Raw genomic sequence first — 23,427 nt, 5'->3', positions numbered from 1 at the left:
ATGAGTGAGAATAGTTTGCTGGGGGTGGGCTATCAGCAGAAACTACAGTGACTGTGATCTTTAAAGGGTAAAGAATAGTAAAAGTTCTAAAAATCAAAGCACTCCTGCCACCCCATGCTCAGACGCAAAGGTGAATGCATACGTAGGACCCGCACATAAAAACAGAGACTTTGACAGAGGGGGAGAAGATAAGAAAGATTTAAGGATATTTCCTTTGAAGAGCTGAACGTTTAAGTGATAATTCTTTGGGATTCAGCAAGGAGGGAAGAAGGGTGCAGGAGGAGAGAGAAGAGAAAAAGAAAAAGGATATGAAACCCGATGATGGAAATGAGAAAACAGCAAAGAAATCTGGTATACAAACTGGAAGATCAGGAAAATCGGGACAGAAGATGCAACTTAAGGATACGTGGTCTCCCAGAGACTCCTCAAGGAGAAAATCTGATGGAAACAATAAAGGAAATGCTGGATATGGTAATGGATAGATCTGCATTAGAGCCCTTTAAAATTGATGGAGTTTATAGAATTGGAAGATCACAACAGCAAGATGGAAGAAAGGGAAACCCGAGAGATGTAATTGTACAATTTCATTACTATCAAGATAAAGAAAAGATCTGGAAGAAGATAAAAGGAAGAGCAATAATAAAATATGGTGAAATAAATATACAAATATTTGCAGATCTAGCAGCAGAGACATTAACAAGAAGAAGAACGTTGAAGCCACTACTAGAACAAATGAGAAAGCAGAACGTTCAATATAGATGGGGATTTCCAGCCTTTTTAATTGGTTGGAAAAATGGTAAATCAGCAAGGTTGAAGTTTCCTGAAGATTTTAGAGACTTCTGTGAGAGACTGAAAATACAGAAAATAGTTATTCCAGGTTGGGAGGAAGAGGAAGGGGAGACAGGTGACATAGAAAAAGAGTGAGGGAGGGCCCACTGAAATTGGGAATAGAGAGTGGAGGGGTCAGGTGGACAGGGGAAGAGGAGAGGGGGAATACTGTGGGGTTTTTTTTCTTCTCTTCTCTTCTCTTTGCCCACTCCTCATCTTCCCTAGATTATTGTTTGTTTGTTTTTTTGAGATATCAGGATATGGCGGGACTCTGGAGGTGTACATGGTCAGAGTTCCACTCTATGATAGAATCAGAGGTGGGATATTGACCATAAATGATTCATAAAGGCCTAAAGGGGGGTAGTAGGGGGGTGGGGGGCGGCCTGAGATTATGCAGGATAATAAGGGGTAAATTAGTCTGGAGAAGCCATAGAGAACAAAGGGGAAGAGAAGGAGAAGAGAGAGAGAGAAAGGAGAAGGGAAAAGAAGGATGAGAGGAAGTGAGAAGAGAATGGAAGAGATTCACTTTGTGACTTATAAGGTAAAGGTTTAAATAGTCCGGGGAAGAGATTTAGGATACTCAAAGAACTTCAGCACAGATTCTCTTCAGTGGTGTTCCTACAAGAAACACATTTAGTACAGGAAAACAATGTGAAGCTACAATCTAGATATTATCCTGAGTGGTTCTTTGCAGACTCTCCAATTAAAGGGAGTGGCAATAGGATTCGTGAAAAACATAAGGTTTAAGGTGGAGGAGAGATTGGTAAATCCGGAAGGGAGATTCCTGTTTTTGAGGGGAAGACTGCAGGAAATAGAATGTACATTAGCAAATATTTACTGTCCAAATAAGAAACTGGAGGTATATTTAAAAAATGTTCTCAGGAAATTAAAGGATTTTAAAAAAGGTAATTTGATTGTGGCAGGAGATTTCAATTTCTGTATGGACCCACAGATGGATGTGGCCTCTCCGGTGCAAAGAGAGAGTAGTAGGTCTTTGAAAAGGTTAAAAAAATGCTATTTCAATGCCAACTTGTGGATATTTGGAGAATTAAGCATATGAGGGACAGAGACTATACGTTTTACTCTCCTGCACATGAGATGTATTCAAGACTAATGTTGGATCATAGACTTATTGAGTCTCTGGTTAAAGTAAATATTGAAGCTATGTCGATTTCTGATCATGCTCCTGTCACACTGCAATTACTACGGGGAAATGAGGGGAGGAAAAATATGGAGGCTAAATGAGACACTTTTACAGGATCAGGAGATGGATCAGAAGGTGAAGAAGGAAATCGAGCATTTTTTGGAGGAAAATTAATCCCACGGTGTGGGAAGCTCTAAAGGTCTATATTAGAGGAATCATAATGGCAATAGGAGCAAAAAAGAAGAGGGAAAGAAAAAATAAAATAAATGCGCTTTTGGGTGAACTCTGTGATATACAGCAGATACATAAAAATAGAGTAACAAAAGAGATTATGCAGAAGATAATATATAAACGAGAAGAATTAAATAATTTCCTGGAAGAAGATAAAAGGAGAGTGTACAACAGAATGGCAATTGAGAGGTATAGATGGGGAGATAGACCAGGAAAGTATTTAATGAGGGCTCAGAAGAAGAAAAAATCTAGGAATTATATAGAGAAAATAAGAGATAATAAAGGAGAATTAGTGTATTCAACTAAAGATATAGTAAAAGTGTTTAAAGAATACTATAACAAGTTATATAATATTGAGCCTCATGGTAATATAGCAGAGGAGGAAGTAAGAAAAATAGAAAGAAGACAGGCATATAAAAAAAAGTCGGGATTGCCGAAATTAAGTGAAGAACAACTGAAATCCCTTGAAATACCAATAACTCAGGAAGAAATACAAATAGTGCTGCTGCTGGGAAAAGTCCAGGACCCAACGGATATACAGTGAGATATTATAAAAAATATGAAGAAATATTACTACCCAAATTAAGGACATATATGAATGCTTTGGGAGGAGAAGTGGAAATGAGAAGGGAATCCCTACAAGCTCATGTAGTACTCATACATAAGGAAGGCAAAGACGACACTCACTGTTCAAGTTACAGTATAGACCGATTTCCTTATTAAATATAGATACTAAATTATACAAAAAAGTTTTGGCAAATAGACTGAAAGATTTAATGATGGAATGGATACATATAGATCAAGTAGGGTTCGTCCCAAGGAGGGAGGGTAGAGACAACGGATTAAGATAATTGTTTCTTATACAAAAAAGTAGGAAGGAAAAAACACCCATGGTGGTTCTTTCGATAGATGCTGAAAAGGCATTTGATAGAGTAAACTGGGGATTTATGTTAGATACTTTGGAAGTGCTGGGAATGGGACCTAGAATGAGAGAATGGATAAGGAAACTATGCAGTCGACCTTCAGCAGCAATCATGGTTAATGGGAAGTTATCAGAATACATTAGGAGGCAGAATGGAACTAGACAGGGATGCCCTTTGTCTCCACTGTTATATGTTTTATCTCTGCAATCGCTCTTGGCTACCATCAGGAATAATATAGGTATAAAAAGAATCTGGGTAGGAGAGACGGAGCATAAGGTGGCAGCTTATGCAGACGACATGCTGTTTTGTGTAGGAAACCCAAGGATAACATTACCATGTTTAATGAAATCTTTAAAAGAATATGGTGGTGTCAAATTTAAAAGTTAAAAATTACTTAAAAAAAAACCTTATACAGACAGAGAAAAAAAAGTTACAGGAGGAATTCCCCTTCGTTTGGAAAGCAAGAAAATTAAAATACCTTGGTGTAAAATTAACTGTATCTTTAAAGAAATTATACAGAATAAATTACATCCCATTATTAAATGAGATTAAGGATGAAATAAAGAAACTAGGATGGGGATGTCACTCATGGGTGGGATGGATAAACCTAATAAAAATGATAATTGTTCCAAAAATCTTATACAAATTTCAAATGATACCAATCAAATTACCGAAGGGGTATTTTAGAATAATTAAAAACATTTTAACAAGATCTATATGGAAGAGTAAGAAGCCTAAAATAAGTTATGAAATTCTGAGTAGAGATAAAGAGAAAGGTGGCTTGGGAGTGCCAGACCTGAAAAGATATTATAACTCACTCATTCACTCACTTATCATCTCCCGACTTGACTATTGCAACTCCCTCCTTGCCGGCCTATCCCAACACAGGCTATCCCAGCTTCAGTCTATCCTGAATTCTGCAGCCAGACTCATCCACCTTACCAAGCGCTCCGTATCGACCACCCCCCTCTGCCAATCCTTCCACTGGTTTCCGATTGCCCAATGCATAAAATTCAAATTATTAACATTAACGTACAAAAGCTGTTCATAATACTGCCCCAAACTACATCACTGACCTGATATCCATCTACCACCCAAAACGCACTCTCTGCTCCTCACAAGACCTCCTTCTCTCCAGTTCCCTGGTCTCCTCCTCCCATGCCCGTCTCCAGGACTTTTCCAGGGCTTCCCCCATCCTCTGGAACTCACTACCCCAATCCATCAGACTGTCACCTTCCCTCCTCACCTTCAGGCACACCCTGAAAACCCATCTCTTCAGAGAAGCCGACCCCGCCCTCACCTAATTTGCTGATCTCCTCCGCTCTTCCCACCACTCCATCCCCCACAGCTATTTCCTCCTGTACCACTATCCCCTCCCTCCTAGATTGTAAACTCCAAGGAGCAGGGCCCTCGAACCCCTCGTGTATTGTATTGTTACTGTACTGTCTCATGTACTGTCTCCCATTATAGTGTACAGCGCTGAGTGAACTGTTGGCGCTATATAAATCCTGTATAATAATAACTCAGTAATTTTGGTGAGAATTTATGATTGTACATTTAATGCACTGGAGAAACATTGGGTAAAAATAGAAAACACTCTAAGTCACACGAATTTAAGTAGAATTGTTTGGTTACCCCCTCCATATTGTAGATTAACAGAAAGCACAAGTTTGTTTACACGTAATGTTCTAAGAGTCTGGGATGCTTTACATAAACAAGTAGGATGGGAATATAATTCACTGTTAATGCCTTTAGGATCCACAGAGTATTTTCCACCGGGTAAGGAAAGTATCACAGGGAAGTGGATAAAGAAGAAAGATGTCCAATTAAGAGATATAATGAAGGGAGAGGAAATAAATACACTTAGTGAATTAGAAAGTAAGAGGGAAATATTTTCCAGGATGGACGAATGTTGATATGGTCAACTAAAACATTTTATAGGGAACCTCCCAAAGCCATTAAGAAAAAAAGAAGATTGGAACCTCTTTAAGCACTTAGTAGATTCATGGGGAGATGGGAAGCATGGGATTTCAAAAATATATAAGATTCTTACAGGGTTAGTCACAGTTAAAGGACCACAATTTATAGAGAAATGGGAAAGGGATATAGGAGTAAAAATTGATGAGGAAAAACAAAAGAAAATATACAGTTTAATTCACAGAAATGTAAATATGAGAGAGGTTGAAATTAATTACAAGTGTTTGGTAAGATGGTATATAACATTGAGTGTAGCACATAGAATAAGCAGAGATAACTCACCTTTGTGTTGGGGAGGATGCAGAGGGAGAGGTACGATGTTTCACGTATGGTGGGAGTGTCACAAAATTCAAGAATATTGGGAGGGTATTGTGTGTTTAATTCAAGAAATAATGGAGATTAATAGCCCAAAGGACCCAGAGACATGTCTTCTGTATGGTACCGAGCTTTCAGTAAAAAAATATAAAAAATCTGGGTTATTGTACTATTTGAGTGCAGTGAAGGGCTTGATACCCAAGGTTTGGAGAGGACAACAAGTACCAAAAATAAAAGACTGGGTGGATAGGGTAGAGAAGATGTATAAAATAGAGGAACATGTTGGAAAAGTGCACGATGACCAAGGACATGATTGTAGCATGTTTTCTTTCAATATAGAGCAGTACATCTGTGAATTCATGACACCATCAATGAAATGCAGCTCCCCGATACCATAAGCACTCATGCACTTGCATTTTTCTTTGTACTCCTGACCTTTTCAATGCCATACAGTTTTGAAGTCATCAGTTCCAAAAACATTTATCTTGGCCCCATCACTCCAGAGTACAGAGCCTCAGTAGTCCTCTTTTTCAGCACAAAAGGACGAAGGCACTTTAAAATGTATTTATTTTATTTCCACTGTTCTTTAATTTTGTTGGATCAACTTTATTTCTATTACAAAGTATGAACAACATCCCTTATAATAGCATGGGCAGAGACAGGCATTCTATTCTATTAGTACCCAGATCTTTCCTCTGGCCTCCAAAGTGGTTAGAAATAACACAACACCAGTTTTTGGCAAGTCCTTTATTAAAAAACAAAAAATAAATGTCCCCTGAAGTAGTTCCATTGTCAATCATGATGAACGCTGCCAGCTGCCCTCCCCCCAGAGGCGTAGCTAGGATATTTTGCGCCCGGGGACGAACGGCCACCTCATGACACCCCCCCCACTGCATATGGTCCCTGTAGACACCCCCCGTCCCGATCACATTGCCCCCCTTCATCCATGGCACTAGTCACCTCGCTCGGCTCTCCCCTCGTCCCCTCCGGCACATGCCCGGCTCACTGCCCTCCTCTCCGCTCCTCTCCCGGCCGGCTCCTCTCTCCTCTCATAACTCACTGTGGATGGCAGACGTATCAGATGACACATCTGCTGCAGCCGCTGCAGTGATCTTGTGACCTCATTTTGGTACCCCTGTACCTTGGTGCCCGGGTACATATGTACCCCCTGCCCCCCCCCAGCTACACCTCTGCCTCATCCCCACCAAAAAAAAACTCCACGCTCAGTGAAGGCTCCCACTGTCTGGACAACTCCGCAGTCTAACAGTTCTTAAATTACAAAGAGTCGGGATCACCTGATGATGACCCCCTTGTGGCATCATTGACCGGGGATTGCTGGAAAAGTTGTGATGTGTTTTTATAAATGTTTACACTTTTTTAGTGAATGAGTAGGGGTACTATGTACCTCATACTCATTTACATGGGGGTGCAAGATCTGGGGGCCCCATTATAAAAGGGGGCTTCAAGATACCAATAACCTCCCCCGCCCGTAGACCCCTGCGACCACCGCCCAGGGTAGTGGGGAAGAAACCCTTGTCCCTATCAACATGGGGACAAGGTGCTTTGGGGGGAGCACTACCCCATGTTGAGGGCATGTGGCCTAGTATACTTCAGGGGGGCCGCTCACTTGACCCTGCCCCTTTCCTGACCTGTTGGGTTGCATGCTCTGATAAGGGTCTGCTTTGGATTTTTTTTTTTTGGGGGGGGAGCATGCCATTGCTCCTTCTCTCTTTCTCTCTCTCTCTCCTTTGAGTTCTTTCACTCTTTTTATGGCTGCATATCCTATACAACATTATTTTCTCAGAGGAGGATAGAGATAGCATCTTGTTCTCCCTGAAAGACTCGGATAGGAGGAAGGAGAAGAAGATGAAAGGAAATCTTCTAGCTATAGATGATCTTTGGAGGCAGTGGATGACCTCTTATAAGTTATTTGTTACTGTCTGCCCTGATGTTGTAAAGCATAAACCGTGCATAATAATAATAATTTACACTACCCTGGAAATTCAGGAGGAGAAAGCACAATTAACCTCATATGATCGTATGTAACAAGAAAAAGTTTGGATAAACGCAAGAGCATGGTCTTTCCTGTTCAGATACTATCTGAGGCAGTGAAAAGGAAATGGAAGGTCCCAGAGAGAGATCCATTTTTTCTAAGTCTCTTAAAGGGAGGTTCCCTTTTGATGAGGAGGAAACTCTTGTATGAAACAAAAAGCCAAAGTTGGATGCGGCTTCCTCTCAAGTGTATTTATGTACAAATCTGGCTTTTGAGCATATGGGCATACTTAAGGGTGACATGGACAAGAGGTCATATTCCCTCCTCAAGAATGCATGAGATTCCATCCTATCTCATTTTAAGCGAGCAATGGCATCTACTGTCGTAGCCAGAAATCTAGAGTTTTGGCTTGACCAGATGAAGAACATATTGAGGCTGGTAGGGAAGATCTGTTGGAATCCTTCCCTACTTTCTTGAAGGTGGTAAGATTTATGGCAGAGGCCTTGGTAGAGTCAATCAGAATGTCAGTCAGGTCATCATCCCTAATTATTTCAGCCAGAAGGGCTATTTTGTTAAAGACATGGTTGGGGGGCCTCTGCTTCAAAAATAAGCTTTGTGGCACCCGTTTTGTTTGGTCCTGACCTGAAGATAGTTCTGGACAAAACTTCAGACAAGAAAAAAAGCATTTATGGTAAGAAAAGAAGCAAACAGTTGAGCGTAATTTTTGTTCTTTTCAATAGTTCCAGGGTTTTAAAGAATCAGTCCATAAAAAGACCCAGAATCCTCAAAAGAACAAAGGATAAGGAGGTGTCTTTTCCAGACCTCCTGAACAATCCTCTAAAAGTCAATGACAGTCTTCTCGCGGTGAGAGGGAAGCTTCAGTCCTTTCTTTCACAGAAGTAGAAAGCGTGTTCAAATATTTTTATCAGAAATACCATCAACACAGCAGATTTTGTGTGACCCAGTTTTTGATGGTACATCATAAGGTTCTGGCAATGATGTCCCTATTACAGGAACTGTTGCACCAGGTGGTAGTTGTTCTAGTCCCCAGAGATTGTGAGGTTCTGGGATTTTATTCTCAAGTGTTCCTCATCAAAAAAATTTCCCAGAAAGTTTCAGCTGATTCTGAACTAGAAGATTCTAAAACAGATCTATCATTACAATGACATGTTGCTTGGGTACTATATTTTCCATAAGAAAGCTTCTGACCCCAGGATGTTTCATAGTGTCAATAGAGCAATAGATCTTTCAATGTGTACCAACAAATTCCAATCTGCTGTGCTTTGCAGAAGTATCTTCACCTGGCGGTCAGCATGGGGGAGAGGGCATTGCATCTTCAGTTTAAAGCCTTCTCCTTCAGTTTATCTTTAACTCCCAGAGTGTTCATCAAGGTTATGGCAGATGCCCTAAGACTGAAAGGGATCTCGGTTGTACCTTACCTGGCAGATCTACTGTACTTTTGTTTACTGATACAAAACGTTATTTGATGTCGAACCTGCAAGAAACACAGGAGCATCTGAGGAGTCTAGGTTGGCTTCTAAACCTAAAGAAGTCAAATCTGGTTCCAGCTCGGATTGTGAGACACCTGGGTTGCACCATCAATTATTTTCAGCAAAAAATCTTCCTACGAGAAAAGAAGGTGGAAACTAGCATTAAGTCAGATATAAACCAATCTTTCAATTTCAATTCAGGTGGCTATGTCCACCTAGGGTCTGTTCACAGCTTCCATTCCTGCAGTACAGTGGACACACATCCACTCTCCCCTTCTTCAACAAAACATGCTTCAGAGTTGGAGTCATCAGGAATCTTGGGATAAACCAGTTAAGATTTCCACTCAGGTGAAGAGAGCACTATGGAAGCTACGTTAAGGGGCCTATCTTGGTCCTTTCTCCCCTGGACAAAATTATAATTACATATGTGTGTGCTTGGTGATGGGAAGCCCATCTTGAATATCAAGCAGCACAGGGTTCTTGGCCAAAAATAGAGGCCAAGAGGTCTTCCAATTGAATGTAGCTAATGGCAATTCAATTAGAACTTCTGTCTTTCCAGAAGTCCACCAAGGGACTTCATGTACAAATTCTTTTGGGCGACGTGACAGCAGTGGCTTACATAATGAGACAAGGAGGCATGAGAAGCAAAGTCATCCTAGCCTTGGTAGTTTAGATTCTGTCCTGGCTGGAACAGAATAAAGATTTTCTGACAGCAGTCCTCCTAAAAGGAAGTCAAAATCAGTTGGTGGACTTTTTGAGCAGAAGAAGGGTTGTGGAATTAGAATAAATCAAAAACTTTTCAGACGATTGCAAGATTTTGGGTAATGCCACAGATCAACTAGTTTCCAAATTGGGAGAACACAAATGCTATTGCATACTGTTCCCTATGTAGAGAGGATCAGGCAGTGGGGCTAGGTGAGCTAGCTCATCCCTGAGATAACCCTTAATGTTATGCGTTTCCCCTGATTCACTTGATCCCATTAGTCCTCATGAAATTCCGAGAAGAATCCACACACTTGGTTCTCATAAACCCCTCGTGGCCTAAAAGACCTTGGTTCTCAGCTCTTCTGAATTTTGTGTCAAAAGCTCCTTGGCTGCTGTATAGAGAAGACCTGCTGGTTCAGAGTTCCCTGTTTTATCTGAAGGTGGATCATCTCAAGTTGACGGCCTGGTTTCCGAGAAAGACCTCCTGAAGAAAAAGGGCTGGTCTTCTAAGCTTATTTCTCCCCTTCTTGCCAGCAGGAAAAACATAATTAGAACCATTTATTTCAAGACACGGAGATGATATAATTCTTGGTGCTTATCCAAATAGCTTGCTCTTAAGCAGACAGTTTCAGTTCTAGGATTTTTCCATGGGAGAATGGAGAAATGTTTAGTGAATAGTACTCTCAAAGCTCAGGTTGCAACTTTATCGTTTTTTCTTGAGAGACTTTATCTCGGGATCCATTGGCTGTGAAATTCTTTTAAAGCTCTGGTCATGTCCAAGCCCATGTAATTAAAGTTTGTCCTTAAGTGGGATTTGTCTATTTTACAAGGCCTTATGAAGATTCTGTTTGAGCCTTTGGAGGAATCCACATTAGGCTGAAGTAATTGCCACCATAACAAATAGTTTTTAATGTCAAAAGCTTCAAAGAGTGAGCAAGTTACAGGCTTTGTCAATATGTGAGCCATTCTTGGTGATATTGGGATACATTTCATTCTCAGGACAGATCCGGGCTTTCTCCCCAAAATTTACTGTTCCTTTCATTGTACACAGGAGCTTGTTTCACCCACTTTTTGTCCCTCATCTTCTTGTCTGGGTGAAGAGTCTTTCCATATGCTGAATGTAAAGATATGTCTTGTCCAGGGGCAGACTGACCATTTGGGGTCAGTAGGGGGCCTCATGAGATGCCCCTGGTACCTTTTTCATAGGCTTTTTTGAGTTTGGGCAAGGACACAGGGGCCCCATTATCCCCTATTGCCCTGGGGCCCCATGAGTTGTCAGTCCGCCCCTGGTCTTGTCCATTATTTACAGGTGTCAAAGGACTTTAGAAAATCCAATTCTTTGTTGATTTTTTTTTCTGGAGCTCGGAAAGGATTTAAAGCCTCTAAAAGTACCTTGGGAAGACGGCTTAGCCTGGCTATTGTGGAAGCTTTGCAGTCTCTGGTTTGGAAGCTCCTGTGGGTATTTCAGCCCATTCTACCCATGCAGTGGCTACGTCTTGGGCTGAAAGGAACAAATCTGCAAAGAGGCTACTTGGTGGAGGTTTTCTACATTCATCCCGCACTATAGGGTGAATTTGCTATTGGCCATGGAGCAGTCATTTACCAGGAAGGTCCAGCAGGCAGTGGTCTCACCCTAGGGTAAGTTCTCGATTATCAGCTCCAGGTGCTATCCTGAAAGACGATTGGGGAAAGCTTTAGCTAGATGTACCAGTAACGGTATTTGTAGCAGTCTATCGGACAGAAGCAATTGCCCTCCCAGCTTTATTGTTATTATATTTGTTGTTTTTTGCGTTCTGATTTCAGTTACTCTTCTACAACTAAGTTCTTGATGAAAGTCCATGCTTTCTGTCCATGTGAGTTATGACCTTTCTATTAATTTAGGAGATCATGGAATCCTCTATACTTTCATTTTTGGTGTCAGTTTATTACACTGATGGAGGAAGCACTGATTTTAATTGATTTCTTACTGAGTTACTCTGAGTTACAAGTGGGCATTTTTTCACTTGTATATGTTTTTTTTTATCTTAAATCATTTATTTGGTATTCCACTAATCTTTCCACTATAATTACTTTGTTAACCACTTCCAGACCGGACACTTTCCCCCCCTTCCAGACCGGACACTTTCCCCCCCTTCCAGACCGGACACTTTTACCCCCGTCCTGACCAGGGCAATTTTCAGCTTTCAGCGCTATCACACTTTGAATGACAATTGCGCGGTCATGCAACACTGTACCGAAATTATTTTTTTACCTTTTTTTGAGACAGATAAAGCTTTATTTTGGTGGTATTTATTCACCGCTGGGATTTTTATTCTTTTTGCTATGTAAATAAAAAAGTCCAAAAATTTTGAAAACAAAGTGTTTTTTTTATAAAATTTTGCAAATAAATAATATTTCATCATAAATCTTTGCCAAAATTTATTCCGTTATCTTTTTAGTAAAAAAAAAAAATCCAAATTTGTTTATAACCAAAAATTATAATTTTTAAAATTTTTTTTTTACATTTTTATTTTATTTTTTTATATTATTATTTTTTATTTTTATTATTTTTTTTTACATACTGTCACCCTAGCAGTACAGTGTCACCATGGTGACACTGTACTACTTGTGGGGGGTGATGAAGATTTTTTTTTTTGTTACACTGATTGCTTTTACACCCATATAGGATGTAAAGGTAATCATTTCTCTTTCTCTCTGTGTGCATTCTTGCACTTATTGAGAAGTACTGAGTGAGCTGTGATTGGTCACAGCTTGTCACATGGTACAAGGCTGTTGTGAATAGCCTTGTACCATGTGACCTCTGTGATCATTCACAGATTTCACACGTAGTAAGGAATGATGTCACAAGTGACATCTTGCTTACGACTTTGCATGTGATCACTGATTGGCCAATCAGTGATCACATGATCGGGACCTCGTACAGAGGTCCCGTCCGACGATCGGTGTTTCACTGTGTCCGGAGGACACAGCGGGCACCGGATCGCGGTGCTGCGCGCTCCGAGGGAGCGCGCACAAGCAGGGTGTGGGGTGGTCATTTATAAATGGCCACCTGACCCTGCAGTGCCGCCATCCGGCCGTTTATATGCAACGGCCGGTCGGGAAGTGGTTAAGAGCAACCAAGTATTGTTTAGTTATTTGTGACTGGGTTGATATCACTTAATGTGCCTGCAGCTGGTTTTCACAACTACCGTATATACTCGAGTATAAGCCGACCCGACTATAAGCCGAGGTACCTAATTTTACCACAAAAAACTGGGAAAAACTATTGACTCGAGTATAAGCCGGTGGTGTCAGTGGGGGGAGGAATAGTGCCCCATCGTTGGTGTCAGTGGGGGGAGGAATAGTGCCCCATCGTTGGTGTCAGTGGGGGGAGGAATAGTGCCCCATCGTTGGTGTCAGTGGGGGGAGGAATAGTGCCCCATCGTTGGTGTCAGTGGGGGGAGGAATAGTGCCCCATCGTTGGTATTAGTGACACCAATGATTGGGCACTATTCCTCCCACTGACACCAATGATACTTACCTTGCTGACCCCTGTTCCAGCCTGGGCTCGCTCGCTCCCTCCCTCTCCCATGGTACACACTTACCGGTCAGATGTCTTCCTTCTCCGGCCGCTCTCCTCCTCTTCACTCGCCCGATCTTCGCGGTGCCGCTCGGCTCCTCCTCTCCAAGCTCCACCTCCTCGCCGGTGATTGGGCGCCCATGTGCCTCTCCTGAGCTACAGTTCCGGCGGCCAATCACCGGCGAGGATTGATCCCGGGGGTGTGTCCAGATGACAGGGACGGCATGTCATCCCGCCCACACCTGGAGACGTTGACTCGAGTATAAGCCGAGGGGGCCGTTTTTCAGCACAAAAAAATGTGCTGAAAAACTCGGCTTATACTCGAGTATATACGGTATATTTGTTTGGTTTATTTGACCACTTGTGCAGCCTACTGTCTTCAGGTTTTTTTTTGTTTGTTTTCTATGATGAAAGTGTCTTGTTCTTAAAATTGGTGGTTGCAGTGTTTCCTGGGAAAATCGGTGAAGCTATGCTCTCTTCAGGTGCTGCCCTAAAAGTCTCCTAGAAATAACATTAGGTTTTTTTTTTTAATAATCGTTCAATGTGTTTGTTTTTTTGAGCAACACAGTCTAAAAAAGCTTGACAAAATGGTAACTTTGTGTTCATCCAGTTCACTTGTATTTTTTTTGAAAGCTTTTATTGTATCTGTAAATAACTCTTAGGCTCCATGTACACATGACGTTTGACTAATGCTGGTAGCATTAGCTGTGTAAAGTCGCATTTAAAACGTATGTTTTTTGGCATTTTGTAGATATTTTGCATTAGCGTTTAGCCGTGTTTTTCCACGTTTGCGTTCTTTACTGAAAAATATAAACACAATTTTTGAAAAAAAAAAAAAAAAAAACACCCGGAAACGGCTGTTTGCTGCGTTCTACCATTTTTTTTAGCATTTTTACAGCTAAAAAAAACCCTCTAGAAACCCACTAGTTCTGGGGTTTTTTTCAGCCAAAAAGTGCCCCTGCCAAAAAATGCTGATTACAGTCTATGTGTGCATGGACACATAGGATAACATGCTGGGGGGTTTACTGGCTGTAGAAAAAAAATGCCAAAAGCCAAAAACAGCCGCTGTCCAAACGTCCCGTGTGCATGAGGACTTAAAACTAACACTAGTTCTTTGTCATACTTTTACCAGCCTTACAAGCAAGAATACTTTTCTTTCCTGTGATTTGTCCTGCTTATAATAACACTAAATCTACATTTCTGTTACAAAATGTGATCTATAGTAAAAAAAAAAGAACAAATTAAAATTATTCTGCAAAACAATATTACCAAAAGTTTTTTTTTTTCCAAAAAAAATACATATGTATTACTTTGTTATCTTCACATCAAGGCCAGCTGGATACCCACACAGAAGAAAAATATATATTAAATATATTTTAAAAATATTCTTCCCAAATATATTGACATATATTTGAAACACTACAATTTTGGCCGTATTCAATTTATTAAAAAAAAAAAAAAAATATATATATATATATATATATATATATATACTGCATGTTGAAATGTGTTTTTTATATGTTACAAAATATATTAAAAACATTTTTAACCTCTTGCCGTCCGCCTGCTGTTTATAAACGGCAGGGCGGTGGCACTCCAGGGGTGGGTTGCCATTCCTAAACGGCACCCGCCTTTTCTAGCTGTGCGCGCTCCCTGGGAGCGCGCACCACCGCGATCCGGTGCCCGCTGTGTCCTCCGGACACAGTGAAACACCGATCGTCGGACGGGACCTCTGTACGAGGTCCCGATCATGTGATCACTGATTGGCGAATCAGTGATCACATGCAAAGTCGTAAGCAAGATGTCACTTGTGACATCATTGCTTACTACGTGTGAAATCTGTGAATGATCACAGAGGTCACATGGTACAGGGCAATTCACAACAGCCTTGTACCATGTGACAAGCTGTGACCAATCACAGCTCACTCAGTATTTCTCAATGACTGCAAGAATGCAGACAGAGAGAAAGAGAAATTATTGCTTTTACATCCTATATGGGTGTAAAAGCAATCAGTGTAAAAAAAAATAAAAAATCTTCATCACCCCCCACAAGTAGTACAGTGTCACCATGGTGACACTGTACTGCTAGGGTGACAGTATGTAAAAAAAAAAATAAAAATAAAAAATAATAATATAAAAAAAATAAAATAAAAATGTAAAAAAAAATGTTTAAAAATTATAATTTTTGGTTGTAAACTAATTTGGATTTTTTTTTTTACTAAAAAAATAACGGAATCAATTTTGGCCAACATTTATGATGAAATATTATTTATTTGCAAAATTTTATTAAAAAAACCCACTTTTTTTCAAAATTTTGGGACTTTTTCATTTACATAGTAAAAAAAATAAAAATCCCAGTGGTGAATAAATACCACCAAAATAAAGCTTTATCTGTCTCAAAAAAATGGTAAAAAATTCATATGGGTACAGTGTTGCATAACCGCGCAATTGTCATTCAAAGTGTGATAGCGCTGAAAGCTGAAAATTGCCCTGGACAGGAAGGGGGTAAAAGTGTCCGGACAGGAAGTGGTTAAAAAATATTTTTTATATATATTCAGATTTCTTTTAGCATATAAAAAAGTCATTTTAACACATATTTTACATATATTTGTAAATGCATTCCAAAAATGTAGATTCAATGTATTTTTTTCTTTTCAAATCTTTTTTATTAAATTTTCGTAAAACAATTACAATAACAAAGATAGTTCAGGGTAGAAATAATACGTAGACATGTCTCAGCACCGTGGCGCTAATACACTCTTAGATCTAGAATAGCAGTTATATAATTGCCCTTAGGCCTACAATTGTATATATATTAGAAAAGGTCAGTGTTTGCATTACCAGTTACCAGACTAATTGACCCTTAGGGCATATATATAGGGCATAGACTGGATGTCGCTCCACTTCCTTAAACTGAACCTCTCCAAAACCGAGTTTCTTGTCTTCCCCCCCCAACCCGGACCCCACCCCATTCACTTCTCCATCACATCCAACAACGCCACCATCAAACCCGCCCCGCAGGCCAGAGTACTGGGTGTCATTCTGGACTCCATCCTATCCTTCCAGCCCCAAGTCCAATCTTTAACAAATTCGTGCAGACTCCACCTCCGCAACATCGCCAAAATCCGCACGTTCCTAACCCCAGAAACCACTAAACAGCTCATCCACTCCCTCATCATATCACGACTTGACTACTGCAACTCCCTCCTCACTGGCCTGCCTCGCCGCTGGCTATCCCCGCTTCAGTCCATCCTGAATACGGCTGCCAGACTCATTCACCTTTCCAACCTCTCCATTTCCGCCACCCCCCTCTGCCAATCCCTCCACTGGCCTCCACTCAGTGTCCTCCACCCCCCTCTGCCAATCCCTCCACTGGCTTCCGATTGCACAACGGATCAAATTCAAATCCTAACACTGACGTACAAAGCCGTCCACCATACTGCCCTGAACTACATCACCGACCTAATATCCAAGTACCATCCAGAATGCACACTCCGCTCCTCACAAGACCTCCTTCTCTCTAGTTCCCTGGTCTCCTCCTCCCATGCCCGCCTCCAGGACTTCTCCAGGGTGTCACCCATCCTCTGGAACTCCCTGCCCCAACCCATCATATTATCACCTACTCTCCTCTCCTTTAGGCGCACCCTGAAAACCCACCTCTTCAGGGAAGCCTACCCCACCCCCTGCTAACTTGCCGACCTCCTCCACTCTTCCTACCACTCCATCCCCCACAGCTATCTCCTCCTGTGCCACCACCCCCTCCCTCCTAGATTGTAAGCTCGAAAGAGCAGGGCCCTCAATCCCCTCATGTTTTGCATTGTATTGGTATTGTTCTGTCACATGTTCTGTTCCGCGTTGAACGAACCATTGGCGCTTTATAAATACTGTATAATAATAATAATATATAGACATAAATACCTCAAAAGAAGTAAGAAGGGAGGACAAAGAAATAAATAAAGAAACCGATATAAAGAGATGAGACTAGAGCACAGATGCAACCAAAGAGACAATATGATATACAAAACTGTATACTAGAAAAGGAAGTAGACCTCTACTTGGGATAGTATTTCCTATTTCAATAAAAGTGCTGTAACCTAAGTCTTGTAAAGGTTTGGTGTTGAGATTAGGAATAAAGTATTCATACGCTGATAGTGGTATGTCTATATGAATCTTAGGGGAGGAGGAGTTTAGTTTATGTACGCCATACATCCATGCCTCAAGAGATGCAGTGATAGATGGAGGAAACATATTAAGGAGTTTGAATTTGGTAGATTTAGCTAACAATAGGGCCCTAAGGTCTCTATTGGGGACTACAGATTTCTTAATTTGTACCCATAATTTGTCTGATGTGGTGAAGTTGGTCCAAAATAGATGCGTAATAATACGGGGAGAGCACTGGAAGACCGATCCCCACTTTAGATTTAGGTTTGGTGAGGGCCAGGAACGGAATTCTCGGTTTCTTCCCCTGCCAGATATAGGTTCTAAGTATCGCCTCTAATTTATTGAAGTAATCATGAGAGACAACAATCGGAATAGTTGGAAAGTAGTACAATATTTTGGGAAGAATCAGCATCTTAAAAGCCGCTATTCTACTTATCCATGAGATTTCAAATTTATCGAGTCTCTGTAGTTCCACTAAAACTGATTGGTATAATTTTTCGTAGTTATCTCTAAAGGTGTTAGAAGCTGGAGAAGATATACAGATACCAAGTCTAGTTTTTTATGGGTCCAACTGTAGGGGAATTTAGCTTTGAGCTCTTTTAAAAGAACTTTCGGTATGGCTATCGGTAAGGCGCATGATTTTGTAATGTTAAGTTTATAATAGGAAACTACACTAAAAGATTGCAATGAAGATGACATTTCTGTAAGGGACTTCACAGGTTCAGTGACAGTAAGTATGACATCATCAGCGAATAAACCAATTTTATGGGAGGTATCCGCAGCTCGAATGCCCGAGATCTGTGGATTATCTCTTATCTCAGTTGCTAATGGTTCCATCACTAAGGAGAAGATAATGGGAGACAGTGGACAGCCCTGCCTTGTTCCATTTGTAATGCTGAAAGGTTTCGATAGGGCATTGGACGTAAATACCTGTGCGGTGGGAACAGTATAAAATGCCATAATAGCTGATTTTATAAATCTACTTATACCGAACTTGTTTAAAGTAGTTTCCAAATATTGCCAATGAACCGTCAAAGGCTTTCTCAGCATCCAAAGCCAAGAACACCACCTGGATTCCATGTATTTTTAAAGACATACAGTATATTTGAAAAATTTATTTTTAAAAATATTTTTCATATATTTTGTAATAAAAATGTATTTCAACATACAGTATATATATATATATATATTGATCTCTGAAAACCTATCTCTTCAGGGAAGCCTATCCTGCCCTCAGCTAACAATGGAATCTTCTACTCCTCCTATCAGTCCATCCCCCACAGTTACTACCTTTTGTACCACTAGCCCCTCTCTCTTAGATTGTAAGCTCTCAGGATCAGGGCCCTCCTATTCCTCTTGTATTGAACTGTATTGTTGCTGTATTGTCTCCCGTTATATTGTAAAGCGCTGAGCAAACTGTTGGTGCCATAAATCCTGTATAATAATAATAATAAAATATATATATATATATATATATATATGTTGCGTTTTTCATGTGTTTCTGCAATGCCTTTTTTTCGAGCAGCACCATTAAATTTTCAATGGGCCTCCCTCTGCTCCAAAAACACTTCAAAGAAGCTTGTGTATCAAATTTTTGTATTTGGCTTAGCATTTTTGTCGTATGGCAAAACCACACCATGTTTAGGGTGCCATTCAGAAATAATGGCACCTCAAGAACGTTGCATTTTGATGTGATTCTGGAATCGCAGGTAGAATTGTACAATTCTGTTAGATATTCTAATACTATCAAGTGTGAATGGAGCCTAGTTGCTGAATGAATGTGAAAACTGCTCTAGTGTATGTACGGGTGTCTGAGCTGATGCAATTATTAACACTCTCTTGTGACAATCTTGTTCACAGATGACCCATCAAAAGAATCAAACACTTGCAGCTGAAATTTTGATTGTTGGATTTGAATACCTCATTGCCTACAGAATTCCGTATTTCCTTTTCTTATTGGTCATCTACACATTGACCTGCTTTGAGAACCTGCTGGTCATCTTTTTGGTTAATAAAAGCCCTCACCTCCACTCCCCCATGTACTTCCTGATCAGTAACTTGCTCTTCGTTGGATTTGTTTACACCGCAAATCTGGTTCCACGGATGCTGCATGACTTACTCTTGGGAAGAGGGGTCTTCTCCTTACTTGGCTGTATTATCCAATTAAATGTGATGGGAGGTGTATCAAATGTGGAGTCTCTCCTGCTTACATTAATGTCCTATGACAGATTTTTGGCCATTTGTCACCCTCTGAGATATTCCGCTCTCATGCATACTAGACTGTGCCTGTATTTAGTGATTGGGTTTTGGTTGATTTCCTCTGTGATTGTGGCAGCAATATGCTATTTCTTAATTAAAGTGGAATTTTGTGGCCCTGTTAGAATCAACCACTTCCACTGTGACTTCAACACCCTGATTCTGTTTGCCTGCTCAGACATAGCACCTCTTATGTTTCTTACCATCGTGGTCAGCACTATACTGTGTGCTACACCTTTTGTGGCAGTTGTTTTATCATACACCTTTATCATCATGGCCATCCTCAAGATAAAGTCATCCAAAGGAAGAAAGAAAGCCTTCTCCACCTGCAGCTCCCACCTAGTGGTCTCAGCTATATATTTTGCCATAATTTTTACTTTATACGTAGTGCCGAGGAGTAATAATTATTTCCAGGTCTATAAAGCAATGTCCTTTTTCTATTTATACGTGATTCCACTGATAACCCCCATCATTTACACGCTAAGGAACCAGGATTTTCAAAAAGCACTACAGACCACAATGAGTGAAATGAAACAACATGTCATAAATGTTCATTTTTAATGTATTCCAACAATAAACTTTTGGGAAAAAAAAGTAAATTAGAACAATGTTTTATAATTTTACATTCCAGACTTGTATATGATAATTTTTTTTTTTTAAGAGGAACTGGAAGCTGTGCCCAAAAAAGGCAAGTATGGAAACCTTCTTGAGTTTGTTTGGTGTTCACTCCTGTAACTTTTTCTTGAGTATTTTATTGTCATGCTATATGTGGTATATACTTGTATGTTTTATTTTCTCTTTTTGTATGCAGAAAATCTAAAAATAAAGAATTAAAAAAATAAAAAAAGACAAGTATGGCAAATGACCAGGCACCGGTACTGGCTGTGGTCTCCATGCCGCTGAGTATGATAAAGGACTAGTCACCGGTACTGGCTGTGGTCTCCATGCCGCTGAGTATGATAAAGGACTAGTCACCGGTACTGGCTGTGGTCTCCAAGCCACTGAGTATGGCAAATGACTAGTCACCGGTACTGGCTGTGGTCTCCATGCCGCTGAGTATGTCAAAGGTCTAGTCACCGGTACTGGCTGTGGTCTCCATGCTGCTCAGTATGGCAAAGGACTAGTCACTCTTACTGCCTGTGGTCTCCATGCCGCTGAGTATGATAAAGGACTAGTCACCGGTACTGCCTGTGGTCTCCATGCAGCTCGTATTTTCCCCAATAATGACTTACAATGCTGTGTTATTCTTTATGTCTCTGTGTGAAGCTGGCCATCTCAATAAACTCTAGGACAGGGTTGTCCAACCTGCAGCCCAAGACAGCTATGAATGCGGCCAAACACATAATCGCAAACATACTCAAAGTGGTTATAAAGGCTCAAGGTTTTTTTTTACCTTCATGCATTCTATACATGAAGGTAAATCACCTTCTGTGTGCAGCAGCTCCCCAATACTTACCTGAGCCCCATGTCAATCCAGGCATGTGCATGAGAACCTTGGCTGTCCCTGGTCCCTTCCTCCTCATTGGCTGAGACAGCAGCAGAAGCCATTGGCTTCCACTACTGTAAACCATAGCCAGTAAGCCAATGAGGAGAAAGAAGGAGGTGGGTCTGAGCTGCGGCTCGAAAGTGAGTGTGCTCAGATGCCCCTATAGCAAGCTGCTTGCTGTGGGGGCACTTGGCAGGAGGGAGGGTCCAGGAGTGGTGGTGCGGGACCTAAGGAGAGGAGGATCAGAGATGCTCTGTGCTCAGTGTTTTTTTTATCTGCTTTTACAATCACTTTAAATATTTTTTTTTTTTGGACTTCTTTGTGAAAATGCATTTACACTTATGAACATTCGCACCCAAAGAAAATGTTGACAGTGTCCCTTTACTGGACATTTATAAGCTTTATCTTCCCAAAGAAAAATCTTCCATTCTTCACAATCAGGTCTTATTAATGTCATCAGTTTTTGGCAGCACCTATATTTGTGAGCAACTACTAATGATGACGCACATGAAGGGCAAAATTAGAATGAAAATATCTGATGAGCACCTTGAGAATTAATTGAGAATAGCTACTCCATCTATCCAACCGGATATTGATGCGTTAGTTTATCAAAAACAGTATAAAATATCGCATTCATTTTATGTTCACTCAGATTTTATTTATTGACCCATGCAGGGTCTAAAAGACCCCCAATGTCTCCTCTGGCCTCCACTCAATGCATTGTGATGCAGACCTCACTGCAATACATTGCTCCTCAGCTGTGCTTGCTTAGGAAGTGACAGCCGTGACCCAGAAGTGACTTCACACGTTGCTTTACAGGTTACAGATAGAAGCGGAGGGGAGCTCCACCCTCTGGTACGCACCATGGCACTCCCCGGGCCCACAGATGGGCAAGCAGGGCCCAGATACATGGTAGGAGTGCTTGTAGGGGGAGCCCATGACTGGGGGCTGTGGAAGCAATCAGGCAGCAGCGACTGCTTCCACCATGTGTATAAATCCCCTGCTGTCAGGATTAATGTTAATATATACTCCCACAGTCACTGTTGCATTTAGGAAGAACAAGCAGAGCCAATGCCCTCTCCACCGGTCTAGCGTATCTCCACTACCTCACACGCAGTAACAGAATGGGAACCGGCCGTGCGCCTAGCACACTTCCTTAATTCTTCCTCTCCTGTACGTGTGCACAGGTTGGAGACCTCTGAGGAGCAGATCTGATCCTGTTGCTATGGGAGATGGACCACTCATGGAAAGTGTGCCAGCAACAACTTCCTCTTTCAAGAGGCTATCCCACCTATCACAGGCAACCACCTACGATAGTCCGCAGGTGACACCTTTTTTACCCTTGGTAATCACTTCCTTTACTCCACACCATGTTAACTCTTATGGATTTGTCTTCATACCCCATTATGCTTAACTGGCACACGCTGTAGACTATGTGTTTGGTGTTGGTTACTTGTATTACACACCTTTAGTAAATCCAGACCAGACCAAGATAAAGTTTCAGAAGCTTTACCTAAAATAATTTTGAAAACAGTCTTTCCCTAACATCCCTAGTCCCTAGCTCAGACTTGTGGCTGCCCCAACATACCTGCACAGGATGAGAATCCATTAAGACAGATCTGCAGGACTGGTATCTTTGGGTAATTTGTCGATCTCAGTAGTCCTGTACTCTGTAGCAGACTATTTATGCATAGATGGTGCGGATTCGGCAGTAGTCTGGATGAACGAGATCCAGCAGCAGCAACATGTCTTATACTGTGCACACCCCCCAGGATCAGTCCCCTGTCCCAATTTATACAGCACAGGACCAGTGGGCTGGACCCAAGAAAACCCACCAAGAAAGACCTGGGAAGCAAGTTAACGCTAACCCTCCTGGCTGAGGCAGCACTAAACTCAACCTGCTTACATGTTTTTTAATTGTTGGGTAATCAGAAGGCGGTTGAGGGATTGATAGAGAGAGGTAGTGGATACTGAACAGTTGGTGAGATAGATGAGTCTGGTAGCAGCATTCTCGATGGACTGAAGTGAATGTAGAGGTAGATCAATGAGGAGGGAGCTGCAGTAGTCAAGACACGATATAGCCAGGGAGTGAATTATTAACTTTGCGATGTCATTGATGAAGAAGAAGGGGGGTATTTTGGAGATGTTACAGGTTAAGGAGGCAAATTCAACATTGATTGTGGGGTTGAAAGGACAAGTCACTCATACTTGTGGCTTTGATCTTGAAGGCCTCAAGAAGTCAGGTGAGGTGCGGGGGGAGCTCAGTTTTAGAAAGATTTGATTTGTAACAGTGAGTGAAGTAGTGATGCTCAAGGAGACTGACTGGCTGAGCAGAGGAGTAGAGCGATAGAGTTTGCTA

At 41.2% G+C, this 23,427-nt stretch overlaps 1 protein-coding gene across 1 annotated transcript; it reads left to right on the top strand.

Moving 5' to 3' along the window:
* Window positions 1-19,186: 19,186 nt before the first annotated feature.
* On the top strand, window positions 19,187-20,338 carry LOC149460370 (olfactory receptor 5P68-like). The gene has a single exon (XM_089679776.1). The coding sequence runs from the start codon at window positions 19,187-19,189 to the stop codon at window positions 20,141-20,143; it is 957 nt and encodes a 318-aa protein (XP_089535902.1). The 3' UTR covers window positions 20,144-20,338.
* The last annotated feature ends 3,089 nt before the right edge of the window (window positions 20,339-23,427 follow it).

The sequence above is a fragment of the Staurois parvus genome, unplaced genomic scaffold, assembly GCF_062004578.1.
Source record: "Staurois parvus isolate SC_StPar_1 unplaced genomic scaffold, SC_StPar_1.0 ptg000231l, whole genome shotgun sequence".
NCBI classification, from domain to species: domain Eukaryota; kingdom Metazoa; phylum Chordata; class Amphibia; order Anura; family Ranidae; genus Staurois; species Staurois parvus.
The sequence above is the reverse complement of the archived record's forward strand: the minus strand, read 5'-3'. Positions and strand labels throughout refer to the sequence as shown.